General features: G+C 46.9%; 1 protein-coding gene across 1 annotated transcript in view; it reads left to right on the forward strand.

Annotated features, from left to right (window-relative positions):
• Nucleotides 1-18,223, forward strand: part of LOC134538609 (cilia- and flagella-associated protein 100-like) — a 32,099-nt gene that overhangs the window by 2,556 nt on the left and 11,320 nt on the right. Inside the window, exons 3-4 of the mRNA XM_063380039.1 lie at nucleotides 9,705-10,050; nucleotides 14,407-14,721. Of these exons, the coding sequence (XP_063236109.1) occupies nucleotides 9,705-10,050; nucleotides 14,407-14,721 (661 nt within the window). The remainder of the gene's footprint in view (nucleotides 1-9,704; nucleotides 10,051-14,406; nucleotides 14,722-18,223) is intronic.

Genomic DNA, 18,223 nt, shown 5'->3' on the forward strand with positions numbered 1-18,223 from the left:
AAATCTGCTGCAGAAGCACTGAGATCCTCGTGCCATGCTGCTCTGATTCCCAATTGTATGGTGGATAAGATGTCCACCCAGTGCTCTGTCATATGGCAACATATGGCGGCCTTGAGCTGTCTGTGCATTCGCTCCATCATGCCATTGGAGGAAGGATGAAATGCAGTGGTCCGAAAGTGAGTCATTCCCATCAGGTTACTGAGGTCCCTGAAAAGGCAGGACTTTAACTGGCACCCTTGGTCGGTAGTGATTTGTAGGGGAGTTCCAAAGTGTACAATCCAGTTGGCATAAAATGCTCGAGCTATGGTGTTAGCCTCAATGTTCTCCACTGGAACTACCTCTGGCCAGCAGGTGAAGTGGTCTATGATGGTCACACAATAATGGTAGCCTTGTGTGACAGGCAAAAGTCCCACAATGTCGATGTGGACATGGTCAAAGCGGGAGGATGGTGGAATGAAGGAGCCAACAAGGGAAGAAACATGGCGAGAAATTTTGGAGCACTGGCAGCGTTGACAGGCACTGGCCCATCTTCGACAGTCCGATTTGACAGAGGGCCATACAAATCTTTGTGTGACCAACCGTATAGATGCATTAATGCCTGGGTGAGACAGCTGGTGTACCAAGTTGAATGCACCCTGGTGAAATGGGGCTGTGACGAAGGGTCGTGCTGTTGGTGTGGAGACATCGCAGTAGATCTCTGTTGGGGAATCTGGCAAGCATATCTTCTGCAGCTGCAGGCCAGAATCTAGGTGTAGAAAACTTTGTAGTTCATCCTCAGCCTGTGAGGCCGCAAGGGCTTGGTAATCGAGGGTTGCAGCGACAGCATCCACTCTAGACAGGGCATCTGCCACGATGTTATGGGACCCCATGATATGCCTAATGTCTGTGGTGAACTGGCTAATAAAATCAAGATGTCGGGATCTCCGAGGTGATCACTTCTCGGGGTTTTGCTGGAAGGCATAAACGAGAGGCTTGTGGTCGGTAAAAACCGAGAAATGTCTGCCTTCGACCATATGGCGAAATTGATGGATCCCTAAATAAATGGCTAGTAGCTCCTGATCATAGGCACCATAATTTTTTCTGAGCAGGGTTGAATTTCTTGGAGAAGAATGCTAACGGCTGCCAGGATCCTTGCACAAGCTGTTGGAGGACTGCTCCCATTGCAAAATCTGAAGTATCTGCCATTATTGCTAAGGGTGCGGACGAACTTGTATGGGCGAGCGGGTGGCTTAAGCAAGGCTGGTTTTGCACATCTCAAAGACACTGTCGCTGTCAGGTGTCCATGTTAACAGGGCTTTGCCTTTCACATCACCCTTTAGTAGTTCGTGAAGGGGAGCCTGGGAGCCTTGGGAATGAAGCACCGGTAGAAGTTTAGCATTACTGTAAACTGGCATAGCTGCTTCGCAATAACTGTTTTTTTTTGTAGTGGAGTATAGCATCAACCTTCTCTGGAACGGGTGTGGTGCCATCTGCTGAGATATTATGTCCTAAGAATGTCACTTGTAGTTTGCCAAATATGCACTTGGATGGGTTAATAAGTAGCCCATACTGAGCAAGGCATCGGAAGAGTTCCTCGAGGTGCTGTCTATGTTATACCTCATTGATGGAAGCTACCAAGATATCACCAAGGTAAGACACACAAAATTCAAGTCCTCTGAGAACTTCGTCAATGAACCTCTGAAAAGTCTGAGAAGCATTACGAAGGCCGAAAGACATGAATGGGAATTCATAAAGTCCAAAGGGAGTTGTAATGACAGTTTTTGGAATATCAGCTGGCGCAACTGGGATTTGGCTGTAGGCCCTCACAAGGTCAATAGTTTAGAAGATTGTTTTTCCGCAAAGAGTGTGAGAGAAGTCTTGTATGTGGGGAATTGGATATCTGTCTGGAATTGTGCGTGCATTGAGCAACCGATAGTCCCCACATGGCCTCCATTCCTTCCCTTTTTTGGGTACCATGTGCAGAGGTGAAGACCAGGAGCTGTCAGAAGGGTGAGCGGTGCCAAGTTTGAGCATTGATTCAAACTCCCTCTTTGCAATCGTGAGTTTGTCCGATGCCAAACGACGTGGTTTGCTGAACACAGGCTGCCCAGCTGTAGTGTGTATATGGTGTACTGCAGAATGTTGGACAAGATGTGGGGCACCAGATGGGCGGGTAAGACATACATACTTTTGGAGGAGTTCGAGGTAGTGAGAAGATTTGAGGCAGAGTCCTGACACTACTGATGTCACTTGTAGCTTTGTGGCAGACAGAGGCAAGAGATGTGGTACTGTCTACTAGGCACTGATTCCGAATGTCTACCAACAGGCCATAATGGTGGAGGAAATCAGCACCGATGATTGGTTTGGTAACATCGGCCACCACAAAACGCCAGACAAAATCAAGCCTGAATCCTAAGTTTAAAGTTAGGGTAAGGAAGCCATAAGTCGAAATATTTGAGCCATTGGCTGCGAACAAGACAAGGGGCCACCTTCCAGGCAGTCTAGCGCAGGGTCGGACTGGGCCGGAAGGGCCCGGGTGGCTGTCCACAAGCTCGGGGCCCGAGACTAGATGATGGTAGATGGGATACTATCGGAAAATACTGAGATAAACAAAATATATAATTTAATTATCAACTATGTAATACATTATTAGGTACGAACAATAGCACATCAGGTTACCCCACTACCAGTATAAAAGTACCTCCCTTAGTAAGCGAGTTTCATGTAACTCGAGCTCAGTTCAAGGTCAAAGTATAGTAACCTGATAGATATTACAATAATTATTAATTATATTAAACACACATTTAAGAAAGGCGTTCTTTGTAAATTGTTTGACAATATATATTAATTACATAGTCTCTCCTCTAACATTAATGGGCTGTAGGTTATTTTATTTTCCTAGTATTTAATACACATGTACATTACCTACCACATTCCTTTAAATATTGTTTTTGTTTCTAAATTACAGTTACGTAAAATAGCAACCATTGAGTGCTTGGTTACTTTGGCAATGATGTCCTATTGTTGGCTTTTTGTATTATGTATAACACAATTCAAACATGTATATTAGATATAAGCTGTTGGATATCTCAATCAATAATAAAATAAAATACTAAGTATAACAAATAATATATAAAGTTAGCCAATCAAACTTCTTTTTTTAAAAGAGGAGAACTTTCAGCTAAGCAGTTAATGATTCGATCGTAAAAGCTGCTGTTCTCGTCATCCTTGATTAGATCCGATTCTGTGTTTAATATAATCAACGAATCCAACAGTTCTTGCCCCAGAAGAGAGCGAAGTCTCGTTTTAATGCGCTTCAACGTTGAAAATCGTCTCTCACAAGTCACTTGCGTGAATGAAATTGTGAGAATTACACAATATGCAACATATAAGGTGGTGTACGTGCTGATATGCATGTTATACTGTGATAAAAGTTTACATGCACATGGTATGCAACTTTGACAGACGTCCAAACCACTTCTGGAAAAACACATGGCGTCCTTTGCTGTTTGGTTTAAGTCTAAGGCATCTTCGTCGTCTTCTTCTTCAGTTTGTGAAACTGAGTCTTGCTTATGTTGCCTAGGTGAAATGTGCTTATCGCAAAGAGTTTTAGATAGTTCATTAAAATTATTTGCAAAAGATTTCATCTATTTTGACAGCAACTCTCGATCGACATTTGCAATTGATGCGAGAGACTTTAGTTCGTCATTAGGAATACAATTTCGTTGATTTTATTGAGGTTTTTCGGGTCCAAACAAGCGGCATATTTCATTAAATTTCGTTTATTTTAACTAAAGCTGTATTAATAATGACGTTGAAGACAGAAATAGAATAGAATCTCTTTGGGCCTGTAGCCAATAATGTTGCTTCATCTTGATATAACTCATCATGTTTCTTCGATTTTTTTATAAATTCTTCGTAATGGCAACGTAGTTTGTATGTCGAGATAAATGTTCTCGGCGTGCATCAAGTCTTGAACATCGGATGCAAATCAACTTGCAGCTTTGAAAACATCTTCAAAAGTATCTAAATATCTTCGTAAATTCATATCTAAACATTTGATGAATCCCCAAGCTTTAAGATAATTCAATGTAGTTTTTTGGTGATATTGCTTACTGGGGTTGATAGGTCAAACATTTTCTTGAATGTGAAGGCTGTCAGCAGGGGCGCAACAACTAAATTTTCAAAGAAGGGGCAATATACCTTTTTATAAAGAATCATCGATCCCCCCTATTTAGGCGGGGGGTCCGGGGGTCCTCCCCCGGGAAAATTTGTATTTGAAGGTGGAAAATGGTGCTATTTAAGCAGTTTTATTATCTAAAAATTGATTACACAGCACTTTCTTTGCCCCCGTTTGCCCCCACTTCAAGGTTTCAGAGGGGGGGCAAAATACCCTTGTCCCCCCTGTTGTTGCGCCCCTGGCTGTCAGGATAGTTTCAAATTTCAAAAAGGAATCCATCATTGCCTTTGCTTGGAAGGAAACATTTGGCTCGAACTCCGTGCTCGAAGATATGGCACTTCAAGTTTTTACTAACGCGACGTATCGAGTTTTCTCCATAACAGTGGTCAAGGCTTTTTCTTTAGCCCACCATCTCGTTTTTCCAATATTCTGTAATCGTCACAATATTTCTTGTTCAGCTGTTAATTCTGAAATTTTGTCCACCCATAGAGATGTGTGCTTAAATGATTCATGAATGAATACACTGGTAGACTCTAAGAGCCCAAACAAATTCTTTGCTTCAGTACAGCTTGTCGTCGCGCCTCCTAGCACTAAGTTTATAACATGTGCATAACAATGTGTGAAAATTAATTTTGGCATTTCTTCCTTCAGTTTTGCTTGAAGACCATTATACCTGCCTGCCATATTTCCGGCACCATCAAATGACACGCTGATAAGATCTTGCAAATCTAAGCCTAACGGGGCTATTTCATTGCTTAAAAGAGCTCGGTAATCTTCTCCTTTTGATTTCCGGACAGGGACCATGCTGAGCATCCGTTCTTGTGGGATCCCATTCTTAACATAGTGTACGCAAATTGCAGCCTGGTCAACAACGCCAACATCCTGACAAGAATCCACATTGAGGCTAAAATATTTCGCCGCCTGGATTTCTATAACGATTTCTTGTTTAACTTGACGTGCACATATATTTATTAATTTATTTATAGTGGTTTTTAACATATATTTATTAATTTATATATAGTGGTTTTTGACAAAAAGGAAACAAGCCTATATCGACCCTTACCTTTTTTGAGTCTTTTCTTTTCTTTACTTTCAGTAATGGCCTCAGATATGTGGGCCTTAAGAACGGGATCATACTTACTTCGACAACAGGACAACTAAATTTAAAAAGTTTCCGTAATTCTTCTTCTGGTTGTCGTCAGCGATATCCGTTAATGAGTAGAAGGCCTCACTTTTTCCACGATAAGAAATGCCTTGTTTAGATATAAATAGTATTATATAAATTATTCTTTTCAGGACCAGACGCCTATTGGAAATCTCTTGCATATTGTTTCGCGCGAGATGTTTTTCCACATTCCCCCCCCCCCCTTTTTTTTGCTGTAAGCAAGGCGACCACGGCTAACTGATGACCGTGGCTTTCCTCGTGTTTGACAAGTTGCTCATAAATATATTTTTTGGACGGAGTAACACCATCAATAAATGGACTTTTTCCGTCTCTCTCTTTTTTTATTAGTGTCGTCAGACGCAAAATACATGCAGGCAGTACAAAATAGCTTATTTAATTCAAGAGAATAAGAGGCAGATTCTCGTCGAATTAAAGTTCCTGTTGGTAACTTTCGGTAGTAAACCCGATTTCCATCAAAAAGCAAACTGTTTTTATCACCCGAAGGTTGGATAGGGTGAACAGATAAGAAACTTAATTTCTTAGCAGTCGTAGCATTTTTTTTCTGGCGGAGCAAATTCAAAACGTTTTTGAATTTCACTGTAATCATCGTCTGTAAATGTAAGTGGCTTTAGCGCAACGCTATCGATATTTGCACTAGCTCCGGTATCGCTATAAATTGAAGTAATTGTGTCTTTAAGATTAGAAATGCATGCATTAGTTTCTTGTGTGCTGTGTCCTGCGTGATTAGTATCGGTACAGCCGCCGCTGCCATGCTCTGTTCTGAACTACTTGCATGCGAAACTGAATCCAATACTTCGTCTGACTCAAATATTGATGATGATGATGAGGGTCCTATAAAAATAAAATATTGTTTATACGTATTTGATAGCTATACACATTCACAAAAAATCATTGAAATCAGTTGCATGGTTTCTGAAATTTAATAAAAATCTGCTTTACAAAATTCAGCTATCTGGGTCCGAGGGTTTGGGCTGAGCATTAATGAGTTAATCCGCCAGGACTTTTGTATATAACTTAATACATTAAGATTTCTAAAAATTGAGCATTCTCTAAAATATTCCGTACCTATCTGTAGCTTAAAATTCATACAGCTGAAAAAATATATAAAAAGACGTAACTTTGACTTAAAACAGGTAATTTTGACAGATTTGAGAATATAAAAAAGAATTAAAAAGTGAAACTACAGGAAAAACTAGCAAATATGTAAAGATTTGTTAAATTAGAAAAGAAAACAACTGTATTAAATTAAATCTATTAACCCGGTTGCGTTTCGCTCCGATTTTGAGGATATTCAAGCTCTTGAGATGTAAACGTGAAGGAAAGTCTGGATTGCTTTGGATTCGAAGCCGCTGTTTCTATTCCATCTTTCTTTTATTTTTCCGTTTCTCGGAACCAGATTTGTGTTTATATTCCGCTGAATGTGACTGAAACCATTAAGTATATCAATTTGAGTAACTAATACATATATAATATTAGACATGTACAAAGGCTCCAAAATAACTTTTTTTCAGAAGGCATTTAAAATAATGTGCAACTTACCTTTTCCATTGTAATGGACTATTCAGTTTTTTGATATATTAAGTGGTTAACATAATATTAGGAGAGTTAAAACAAACTACACGCATCACACATCAAAACATAAAAAAAATCAATAAATTAAAAAAACGTAATATTATGAACTTGCACTAACTAGAGTATCGGCGATAACGGCAATACAAGCCGATAAAACAATGGAATACGATGCCAGGAGCCAGGAGCGCGCGTCGGGTATTCCCCAACCACAAGATTCTTTACTTGCGTAATGCGTTCCGTTTCATCAGAAATATGAGATGAGAGTGAATAAATACGTTATGTTCGTTAATTGTTATTTATTAATGTTGCAGTAGGCCTACCGAATCTATCGAGTTTTCAAGAACATCTAAAAATTAAATTTAGTTTTTTTAATATCTATGAAACAATGTAAAATGTAATGCATTACGCTACAATGATACATGTCTAAATAAGTTCATTCGATCAAAAGTTATTGCCGTTCAGAAAAAAAAATCATAATTAGTTTCAGGGGGTGGCTTGCTCAGGTACAACCATTTTTCGAATTTTTCTTTTTAATTTCTCTCTAATTGTATGAATGCACTATCTGATCTAGTTTTACACTTAGGTCGCAAGAGCTGGGACCCAGCCTATCCTACGGTTGCCGCAAGCCCCCGCAAGCCAGGCCCGTGGGGGCCCGTGCAGGCTGGGGCCCGGCTGGCAAGTGCCACCTCGACTATATGGCCAGTTCGACGCTGGTCTAGCGCAAGGAAACACACAAATGTCAGCACCTGTGTCAACCTAAAACTGTACCTTTGTGCCCTTGTCCGAGATGAAGAGGTGGCTGCCTGAAGTCGGGGTTGGATCACTGGCCTCCATCAGCGAGTCCCCTGCATGTTTCTCGAGCTGTATTCGCAGGGATGAACACACTTTCGCGCCCCATCGCCAAAGCAACGATGGTACCAGCAGATCCTCTGCAAACTCCTGCTGCGGGAGTGTTGCTGGCATGATGTAGATGGGGAGTGGTCGCGGCGACTGTCGTGCAGGCCAAGACGAGTAGGGGATGCTACAGCTGCGATCTCCTGTCGCAGTGTTGTGGCCATCTCTCCTATTTTGGCAGTCAAGAGGATTGACATTTTCTCTAACATGGATTCCAATGAGGGTGCTTCTGCCATCTGTGGTCTCGGATTTGTATCCGCGATGGCATCTGCAAGCTCGGCTAATGAGTCTAACGAAGAATTTATTTGTGTCGCAAAGATCGCTTGTGTTGGTGGGGGTAAACGACCCAGCCACAATGACTTGAGAAGGTCATCTGGAACGACTGTGCCTGCCAAACTGCGGAGGTGCCGTAGAAACTGCGAAGGCCTTCGGTCACCGACTTCCTCGTGTTCCAGTAGTTGTTTCGTTTTCTGTTCCTGTGAAGCACTTAACCTCTTTATAAGTTCTGATTTGAGTTGGCCATACTTGTCCTCAGTCGGGGGTTGGACAGGTATATCGTGCACTTCGGACGCGTATCTACAGTCCAAATTACCTGCCACATAGTTGAACTTGGTTTCGTCGGATTTGACACCTGCTAGGGCAAACTGGTTTTCCACTTGAACGAACCACATTTCCGGGTCTGGAGCCCAGAAGGGTGGAATACGTACTGCAACACGCTCGATGGAGACGGTTGATGATGGGGGTTCAGCCATAACTGCGGAAGTGTTATAGAGTGATAATGACATACTAAAAAAAACGAGGTGCGATTATGTACTGGAGCACGATGCAACTGCCTGGACTGTGTCCCCGAAAATCAACATAACTCCTATTTGCGTGTCACAACGAGTCTCGGAAGTCCGAAGTATGTGCTGGAAGTGTCACAGAACTCGTTCAGTTCCTCTACTTCCGGGACAGCGGCGCGGGTGATGTGCGACGAGGATGACGTGCGTCGCGGATGACGTGCAATGCAGATAACATGCAACGCAGATGACGCACAGCACGAGCGATGTGCCTTGCGGGTGACGTGCGACGTGCGTAAAGTGCGGTGCGACAGATTGCATATATTACGCAAAACATGAATATCGCGTGACACTTATTTCGGAACGCATACTAGCCTTGCCCCTATCACGTCGGGGTCACCACTGTAACCGGAAGGCTACTGATTATTCGGGAGGGGCAGGTAGGCCATGCTAGAATAAACAATAGGTCTACTGTTGCACACTATTTATTTGCGCCGTCGAGTGCGCTAACAAATTTACATGTGTCTACAGTGCACAACAGCCTACTCGTGCTAAGAGGCGGACTGGAACAGTCTCTTCTTTCCTCCTCGCCAACCTGCTAGCCAGCACGGAGGAGGGGTGATAATCCCCTTGGAATCCGGGCTAACGGCACTCCTGGAGGGTGCGCTGCATTCTGGCCCAGGGGTGTACAAACACCGACGGGACAGCCGGTGCTGATAGCCGCATGGTTGGTGTAGCGCGGTAGATGTCTTCGCGATGTACCACCACATCGATGTTCGACTTGAACTTAAATTTTTGGACGAGCTTGTTTAAATTTATCAATTATTAGATTCCTCTGCCTGCTTGCAAGTTGTCCAAATCTGCTTACGCTCATACACAATACCTCCACACTACATCAGTCGCCTGTCAGTCCTACGCACGTCTGAGCGAGAAGGCTCCCCATCATCCACTTTGCACGAGGGACTTGTCACTAAACCCCAGCACGAGCGACTCACGCTGCTCGTCTGGCTCGTCTTATCGTCTACGTGTCAACACGAGCACGAGCAGTCTAATCGTCTTGCTGTTACCGGGCATAGAGCGACACCTGGGAGGTGAACGGGGCGTGTGACGGCAGCTATGTGGCAGACGTGCGCGCCAACCTGCTGGGGCGGCTACAGGAGGGCTACCTGCGCGATGAGACACTGCTGTTGGACGAGCGGCTGTCGCGGGAGCAGCGGCTGCTGGCGGCGGCCCGCGACGAGCACAGGAGCCACGCCGAAGCCTTCCACCTGGCGCTCGAGCGCCACCACGAGGAGTCCATGGCGGTGGTGCGGCGCCACGAGGAGGGTTCAGCAGAGCTGCGCGCCGTCCTGGAGCAGCACCGCGAGCTGCAGCGACGCCTGTCGGCCGCCAGGGCGCGCGTCTACGTGCTGGCCGAGGCCTGGGCGCACTGCAGGCTCTACCAGTCCTTCCTCTACCAGGTGCGTGCTTCATGCTCCGTGCACACGGTCTTTAGGGGCGCGCTTTTACATGCTGGCCGAGGCCTGGGCGCTCTGCAGGCTCTACCAGTCCTTCCTCTACCAGGTGCGTACTTTGTGCTCCGTGCACACGGTCTTTAGGGGCGCGCGTCTGCCTGCTGGCCGAGGCCTGGGCGCTCTGCAGGCTCTACCAGTCCTTCCTCTACCAGGTGCGTGCTTCGTGCTCCGTGCACACGGTCTTTAGGGGCGCGCTTTTACATGCTGGCCGAGGCCTGGGCGCTCTGCAGGCTCTACCAGTCCTTCCTCTACCAGGTGCGTGCTTCGTGCTCCGTGCACACGGTCTTTAGGGGCGCGCTTTTACATGCTGGCCGAGGCCTGGGCGCTCTGCAGGCTCTACCAGTCCTTCCTCTACCAGGTGCGTGCTTCGTGCTCCGTGCACACGGTCTTTAGGGGCGCGCTTTTACATGCTGGCCGAGGCCTGGGCGCTCTGCAGGCTCTACCAGTCCTTCCTCTACCAGGTGCGTGCTTTGTGCTCCGTGCTCACTGTCTTTCAGGGCATCCACTACTTGCTGGCCGAGGCCTGGGCGCTCTGCAGGCTCTACCAGTCCTTCCTCTACCAGGTGCGTGCTTTATGCTTCGTGTCCATGGTCTTTAGGGCGAGGCCTGGGCGCTCTGCAGGCTCTACCAGTCCTTCCTCTACCAGGTGCGTGCTTCATGCTCCGTGCACACGGTCTTTAGGGGTGCGCGTCTACATGTTGGCCGAGGCTTGGGCACTCTGCAGGCTCTACCAGTCCTTCCTCTACCAGGTGCGTGCTTCGTGCTCCGTGCACACGGTCTTTAGGGGCGCACGTCTGCCTGCTGGCCGAGGCCTGGGCGCTCTGCAGGCTCTACCAGTCCTTCCTCTACCAGGTGCGTGCTTCATGCTCCGTGCACACGGTCTTTAGGGGCGCGCGTCTACATGTTGGCCGAGGCCTGGGCGCTCTGCAGGCTCTACCAGTCCTTCCTCTACCAGGTGCGTGCTTTGTGCTCCGTGCTCACTGTCTTTCAGGGCATCCACTACTTGCTGGCCGAGGCCTGGGCGCTCTGCAGGCTCTACCAGTCCTTCCTCTACCAGGTGCGTGCTTCGTGCTCCGTGCTCACGGTCTTTAGGGGCGCGCGTCTACGTGCTGGCCGAGGCCTGGGCGCTCTGCAGGCTCTACCAGTCCTTCCTCTACCAGGTGCGTGCTTCGTGCTCCGTGCTCAAAGTCTTTAGGGGCGCGCGTCTACGTGCTGGCCGAGGCCTGGGCGCTCTGCAGGCTCTACCAGTCCTTCCTCTACCAGGTGCGTGCTTTGTGCTCCGTGCTCACTGTCTTTCAGGGCATCCACTACTTGCTGGCCGAGGCCTGGGCGCTCTGCAGGCTCTACCAGTCCTTCCTCTACCAGGTGCGTGCTTTATGCTTCGTGTCCATGGTCTTTAGGGCGAGGCCTGGGCGCTCTGCAGGCTCTACCAGTCCTTCCTCTACCAGGTGCGTGCTTCATGCTCCGTGCACACGGTCTTTAGGGGCGCGCGTCTACATGTTGGCCGAGGCCTGGGCGCTCTGCAGGCTCTACCAGTCCTTCCTCTACCAGGTGCGTGCTTTGTGCTCCGTGCTCACTGTCTTTCAGGGCATCCACTACTTGCTGGCCGAGGCCTGGGCGCTCTGCAGGCTCTACCAGTCCTTCCTCTACCAGGTGCGTGCTTTATGCTTCGTGTCCATGGTCTTTAGGGCGAGGCCTGGGCGCTCTGCAGGCTCTACCAGTCCTTCCTCTACCAGGTGCGTGCTTTGTGCTCCGTGCACACGGTCTTTAGGGGCGCGCGTCTGCCTGCTGGCCGAGGCCTGGGCGCTCTGCAGGCTCTACCAGTCCTTCCTCTACCAGGTGCGTGCTTCATGCTCCGTGCACACGGTCTTTAGGGGCGCGCGTCTACATGTTGGCCGAGGCCTGGGCACTCTGCAGGCTCTACCAGTCCTTCCTCTACCAGGTGCGTGCTTCGTGCTCCGTGCTCAAGGTCTTTAGGGGCGTGCGTCTACGTGCTGGCCGAGGCCTGGGCGCTCTGCAGGCTCTACCAGTCCTTCCTCTACCAGGTGTGTGCTTTGTGCTCCGTGCTCACGGTCTTTAGGGGCGCGCGTCTACATGTTGGCCGAGGCCTGGGCACTTTGCAGGCTCTACCAGTCCTTCCTCTACCAGGTGCGTGCTTCGTGCTCCGTGCTCACGGTCTTTAGGGGCGCGCGTCTACGTGCTGGCCGAGGCCTGGGCGCTCTGCAGGCTCTACCAGTCCTTCCTCTACCAGGTGCGTTCTTCGTGCTTCGTGCTCACGGTCTTTAGGGGCGCGCGCCTACATGCTGGCCGAGGCCTGGGCGCTCTGAAGGCTCTACCAGTCCTTCCTCTACCAGGTGCATGCTTTGTGCTCCGTGCTCACTGTCTTTCAGGGCATCCACTACTTGCTGGCTGAGGCCTGGGCGCTCTGCAGGCTCTACCAGTCCTTCCTATACCAGGTGCGTGTTTTGTGCTCCGTGCTCACGGTCTTTCAGGGCATGAATCTACTTGCGGGTTGAGAATCACACACGCTGCAAGCTCTAACAGTCCTTCCTCTACCAGGTGCGTGCTTCATGCTCCGTTCTCACGGTCTTTAGGGGCGCGCGTCTGCCTGCTGGCTGAGGCCTGGGCGCTCTGCAGGCTCTACCAGTCCTTCCTCTACCAGGTGTGTGCTTTGTGCTCCGTGCTCACGGTCTTTAGGGGCGTGCGTCTACATGTTGGCCTAGGCCTGGGCACTCTGCAGGCTCTACCAGTCCTTCCTCTACCAGGTGCGTGCTTCGTGCTCCGTGCTCACGGTCTTTAGGGGCGCGCGTCTACGTGCTGGCCGAGGCCTGGGCGCTCTGCAGGCTCTACCAGTCCTTCCTCTACCAGGTGCGTGCTTTGTGCTCCGTGCTCACTGTCTTTAGGGGCGCACGCCTACGTGCTGGCCGAGGCCTGGGCGCTCTGCAGGCTCTACCAGTCCTTCCTCTACCAGGTGCGTGCTTCGTGCTCCGTGCTCACGGTCTTTAGGGGCGCGCGTCTACGTGCTGGCCGAGGCCTGGGCGCTCTGCAGGCTCTACCAGTCCTTCCTCTACCAGGTGCGTGCTTTGTGCTCCGTGCTCACTGTCTTTAGGGGCGCACGCCTACGTGCTGGCCGAGGCCTGGGCGCTCTGCAGGCTCTACCAGTCCTTCCTCTACCAGGTGCGTGCTTCGTGCTCCGTGCTCACGGTCTTTAGGGGGGCGCGTCTACGTGCTGGCCGAGGCCTGGGCGCTCTGCAGGCTCTACCAGTCCTTCCTCTACCAGGTGCGTGCTTTGTGCTCCGTGCTCACTGTCTTTAGGGGCGCACGCCTACGTGCTGGCCGAGGCCTGGGCGCTCTGCAGGCTCTACCAGTCCTTCCTCTACCAGGTGCGTGCTTCATGCTCCGTGCTCACTGTCTTTCAGGGCATCTACTACTTGCTGGCCGAGGCCTGGGCGCTCTGCAGGCTCTACCAGTCCTTCCTCTACCAGGTGTGTGCTTTGTGCTCCGTGCTCACGGTCTTTAGGGGCGTGCGTCTACATGTTGGCCGAGGCCTGGGCACTCTGCAGGCTCTACCAGTCCTTCCTCTACCAGGTGCGTGCTTCGTGCTCCGTGCTCACGGTCTTTAGGGGCGCGCATCTACGTGCTGGCCGAGGCCTGGGCGCTCTGCAGGCTCTACCAGTCCTTCCTCTACCAGGTGTGTGCTTTGTGCTCCGTGCTCACGGTCTTTAGGGGCGCGCGTCTACGTGCTGGCCGAGGCCTGGGCGCTCTGCAGGCTCTACCAGTCCTTCCTCTACCAGGTGCGTGCTTTGTGCTCCGTGCTCACTGTCTTTCAGGGCATCCACTACTTGCTGGCCGAGGCCTGGGCGCTCTGCAGGCTCTACCAGTCCTTCCTATACCAGGTGCGTGTTTTGTGCTCCGTGCTCACGGTCTTTCAGGGCATCCACTACTTGCTGGCCGAGGCCTGGGCGCTCTGCAGGCTCTACCAGTCCTTCCTCTACCAGGTGCGTGCTTTGTGCTCCGTGCTCACTGTCTTTCAGGGCATCCACTACTTGCTGGTTGAAAAACACACACGCTGAAAGCTCAGCCCGTTCTTCCTCTACCAGGTGCGTGCTGTACGGATAAGTTAAGCCCGTTTTATGAACTTACGGTAAGACATGCCTGTGATTAAAGAGTCCTTATTGGTGGAGTTATCTCGGTAGAGGAGGTTCCACGGAGGTGTGCCCTTGCACGGAGGGACGAACACATGGTTCTGGACTTGAGGACGGTGGGGAGTCCCACCCACCAGCACTGCGGCTGCCTGCGCAGGTGAGCCCGGTCACGTGGCGGCAGGAGCACGGGGTCTCCGTGTCCGAGGCGGACCCGGGGACCACCGGCAGGCCCGTGGCGGCCCGCCTGCCCGACGAGGACTCGCTGGAGGCGCTCATCGGCCGCTTCTCGGCCGATGTGGCGGGTGAGCTGCGGCCCGAGCTGTGCTTCTCGGAGCCGGACCAGCTGCTGCGCATCTTCGCCGACATGGAGCACAAGAACCTCGACTCCATGCTGCACCTCGAGGCGCTGCTCGAGTCCTTGCAGGAGATGCAGGACGTCAGGAAGGAAGAGGAGGAGAACGTCCGCAGGGAGGTGCGGAACCAACCCAATCCATACCCAGGGGCGCAACAACTAAATTTCCAAAGGGGGGAGGGCAATATACCTCTCTCATAAAAAATCATCGATCCCCTCTATTGAAGAGGGGGGTCTGAGGATCCTCCCCCGGAAAAAATTTGTATTTAAAGGTGGAAAATGGTGCTATTTAAGCAGTTTAATTATCTAAAAATTGATTACATAGCACTTTCTTTGCCCCCGTTGGCCACCACTTAAAGGTTTCAGAGAGGGGAAAAAATCCCTTGCCCCCCCCCCCCCCCCTCCCTTGTTGTTGCGCCCCTGTACCATACCTATACCAATAATAAATCTGTTAGAGGAACAAGTCTGTATATTGGATGGAATTTTGAAGGAAAAAAAAGAAATACTGTTATTAATGGCTGATTACATTATTTGAAACTCAAAAATATACAGTTCAGGCATTCCTCGAAAACTGCTTGACAATTTTTGATGAAACCTTTTAGAAAATTCTTCGGCTAACTTACAAAAAAGCTGTATATAATTTAATAATTCCACCCCTAAAAGGGATGAAAAGGGGTTAATCATGGGCTTAAGATAATTAAATATATATCTCCGATGCTAATCAAGCTCAATAAAAGATTCGATTTTACCATTTTGCGAAATTCAACCCTTAAGGTGTGAAAAATGGGGAAATATGTTTTAAGATATAGCCTATAATCATATTTACAATGCTAATCAAGCATTAGAAAAAAGGATATTGGTTACCAATGATTAACATAAAATAACTACCAACCAAAATTTACAATTTTGCGAAATTCAAACCCAAAGGCAGGGGTTCCCAAACTTTTCCAGTTCACGGCGCGCTTACAGGTTTAGTGTTTTGTCGCGGCGCCCTATCTAGTCTAAATATGTGTACAATGACAAAAATACCAAAATACCATAAATATATATTTTTTTGACACTAGGCACAGAAATGAAAACAACTGCAGCCTGAGGCTCACATACCACAATCTGAGGCTCACATGTGTGTTTGTGTGTATTATATATATATATATATATATATATATACATATATATATATATTCGTGTATGTCAATTCTTAGGCCTATTATATATATATATATATATATATATATATATATAATAGGCCTAAGAATTGACATACACGAATATATTATTATTACAGAAAAATACTAAAATAATCAGTATAAAGTTAATGTGACGAGTGAGCTTGGTGGATCTCATTTCTGAATACAACCTGAGTGTGAGTATGTGAGTACCGACGAACGCAGCGAGTGGTGCAAGCAGCGCACGCGATTTGAATTGTTTATTGCGAATACAAGTAAGTTAAGTTTCCGGAAGAGACAGAGGGCGCACAATTTGGGAACCTGTGCCCTAAGGGACGTAAAAATGGCAAGTGTAGTTTTAAAACGAAATATGAACACTTCCAATTCAAACAGAACTACAGGTTAAGATACTAAGAAAGAATAACTTGCATATAGCATTTTGTATTTGTTTTATAAGAATTTGTATTCAAGAGAAGAAAAGGGCGTAAATTTTAGATTTATTTTATTAAATTATATCTCCAAAACTAGTTAGTTTTGACATTAATTATTTAATAATAATAACAATACTAAAACACACATTATTACATTACCATTTTGCGAGATTACGTCCTTAAACATTGTAGAATGAGTAAGTTTCGTTTTAAGAAAAAAAAATGCATACTTCCTAATCTACTTGATCTCAAGGATAAGAAATTCAGAATGAACAACAAGCATGTAGAATTACCAATAGTATGTTATTTTTTATTTTACCTGATTAGAGCTTCAAGGAGGGGGGGGGGGTGAAAAGCAGTAAGTTTTGTTTTATCACAGAGAAATCATATCTCCATAGCAAAATAAGCTGTATGTAAGAAACTGAGCATGAATAACTTAAATAATTAATTTAGTAGTGTGAATTTTTAGAAATTCGACCCCAAGGGCAGTCAAAGGGGACATTAGTTTAAATATCTAAGTAAATTAAGCTGGAGGTAAGAAAGTGAGCAAGAATAATGTACATTATATGATTCCATAGGATGTTATTTTTTAACTTTACCATTTTTCTATATTCTACCACAAAATAGATGAAAAGGCGGTCAGTTTTGTTCTATTATAAATGCCATATCTCTGAAGCTAATCAAGCAGGACTTAAGTTATGCGGTATTATTTATAAACCTGCAAAATCTACCAAATCATTCTTACTATTTGCTGTAATTCTATTCCTTAAGGAATGAAGGACTGTAAATATGGTTTTAACATTAATTAACATCTCTTCGATTAATTCAAACTTAATTTAAGGTACTACATATATATATAGATTTTAATTAATGTTAAAACCATATTTACAGTCCTTCATTCCTTAAGGAATAGAATTACAGCAAATAGTAATATATATATATATATATATATATATATATATATATATAACTCAGATATTTGATTGAAATCTGTTTATTTCCAAAGATTTCCCATTGTTTCTATCAGTGAACTCTAAACTAAATCCAATATTAACATATATACATCTTTTACTAAACATCTGTCGGACACGGCAAAACTAAAACAATTAAACATATTCTTTAGGAAGCAGTCTGATTCAGAGATTAGCATCTGGCACCCCTGGCTGTCAGCGAAATACAAAAAATTATTCTAAATAAAACCAACCCATTTTCATGCTACGAGACATTTCACAGCTAAATGGGACATTTCCGAATTAAACTTGGGGTTTTATTTCTGGGAATACTGGCAACACTGGCTAGAGGTCACGACGATTGGACACGCCCGCTGTGTCCCTACTACAAGAGGGGAGGGGACAAGAGTGAGAATGAAATATTGCTGTGATGTATTGGTGGGGAGGAAACGACAGTTTCTCAAGAAAAAAAGAATTGGAGTGGGAAGAAGTTGTGACGACTACAGTTATGTTTTTTTTTTTTTTTTTTTTTTTTTTCCCCGTGAACTTGATTCAAGTTCCAAAGTGCGATGTTGTGATTTTCTGATTGCTCTGGGTCGTCCACGTGCATTGCCTCTATGTTCGATGCTGTGTTATCTCTGTGCTGGGTCGATGCAGACGACTGCAGCTCGAGGCTCGCCACTCCGGGCCTCTGGGTTCCCTGCGCTTATTTCTTCCTCGACATCTCTCCGCACCGGGGAGTCTGCGTGCGTGTCTCTCGTTGCTTCTTTCATTCATTCACTTCATGTTTGGGCATTATTAACTTCATGCTTGCGTCAATAAATATTGTGCACGAAATACTAACTTTTTTTTTTTTACAAAACGTATTTTACATTCTAACGTAAATAATAAAAGCTGTGTGGAGAAAACCCACCAAGAACTTTCGTTGCTAGTTCGCTTGCAACTGAACGCTAGCCGCGCCTGCTACGCATTTATTAGCGTTCGCTGCCGGTCGGTTACGTCAGTGCAGGATATGCGCCGTGGGGGAGGGGAGGGGGGGGGGAGCGTTTGTGCCAGCATTTCCCGTCGCCGTCAG

The sequence above is a fragment of the Bacillus rossius genome, chromosome 13 (assembly GCF_032445375.1).
Source record: "Bacillus rossius redtenbacheri isolate Brsri chromosome 13, Brsri_v3, whole genome shotgun sequence".
Classification (NCBI taxonomy): Eukaryota; Metazoa; Arthropoda; class Insecta; order Phasmatodea; family Bacillidae; genus Bacillus; species Bacillus rossius.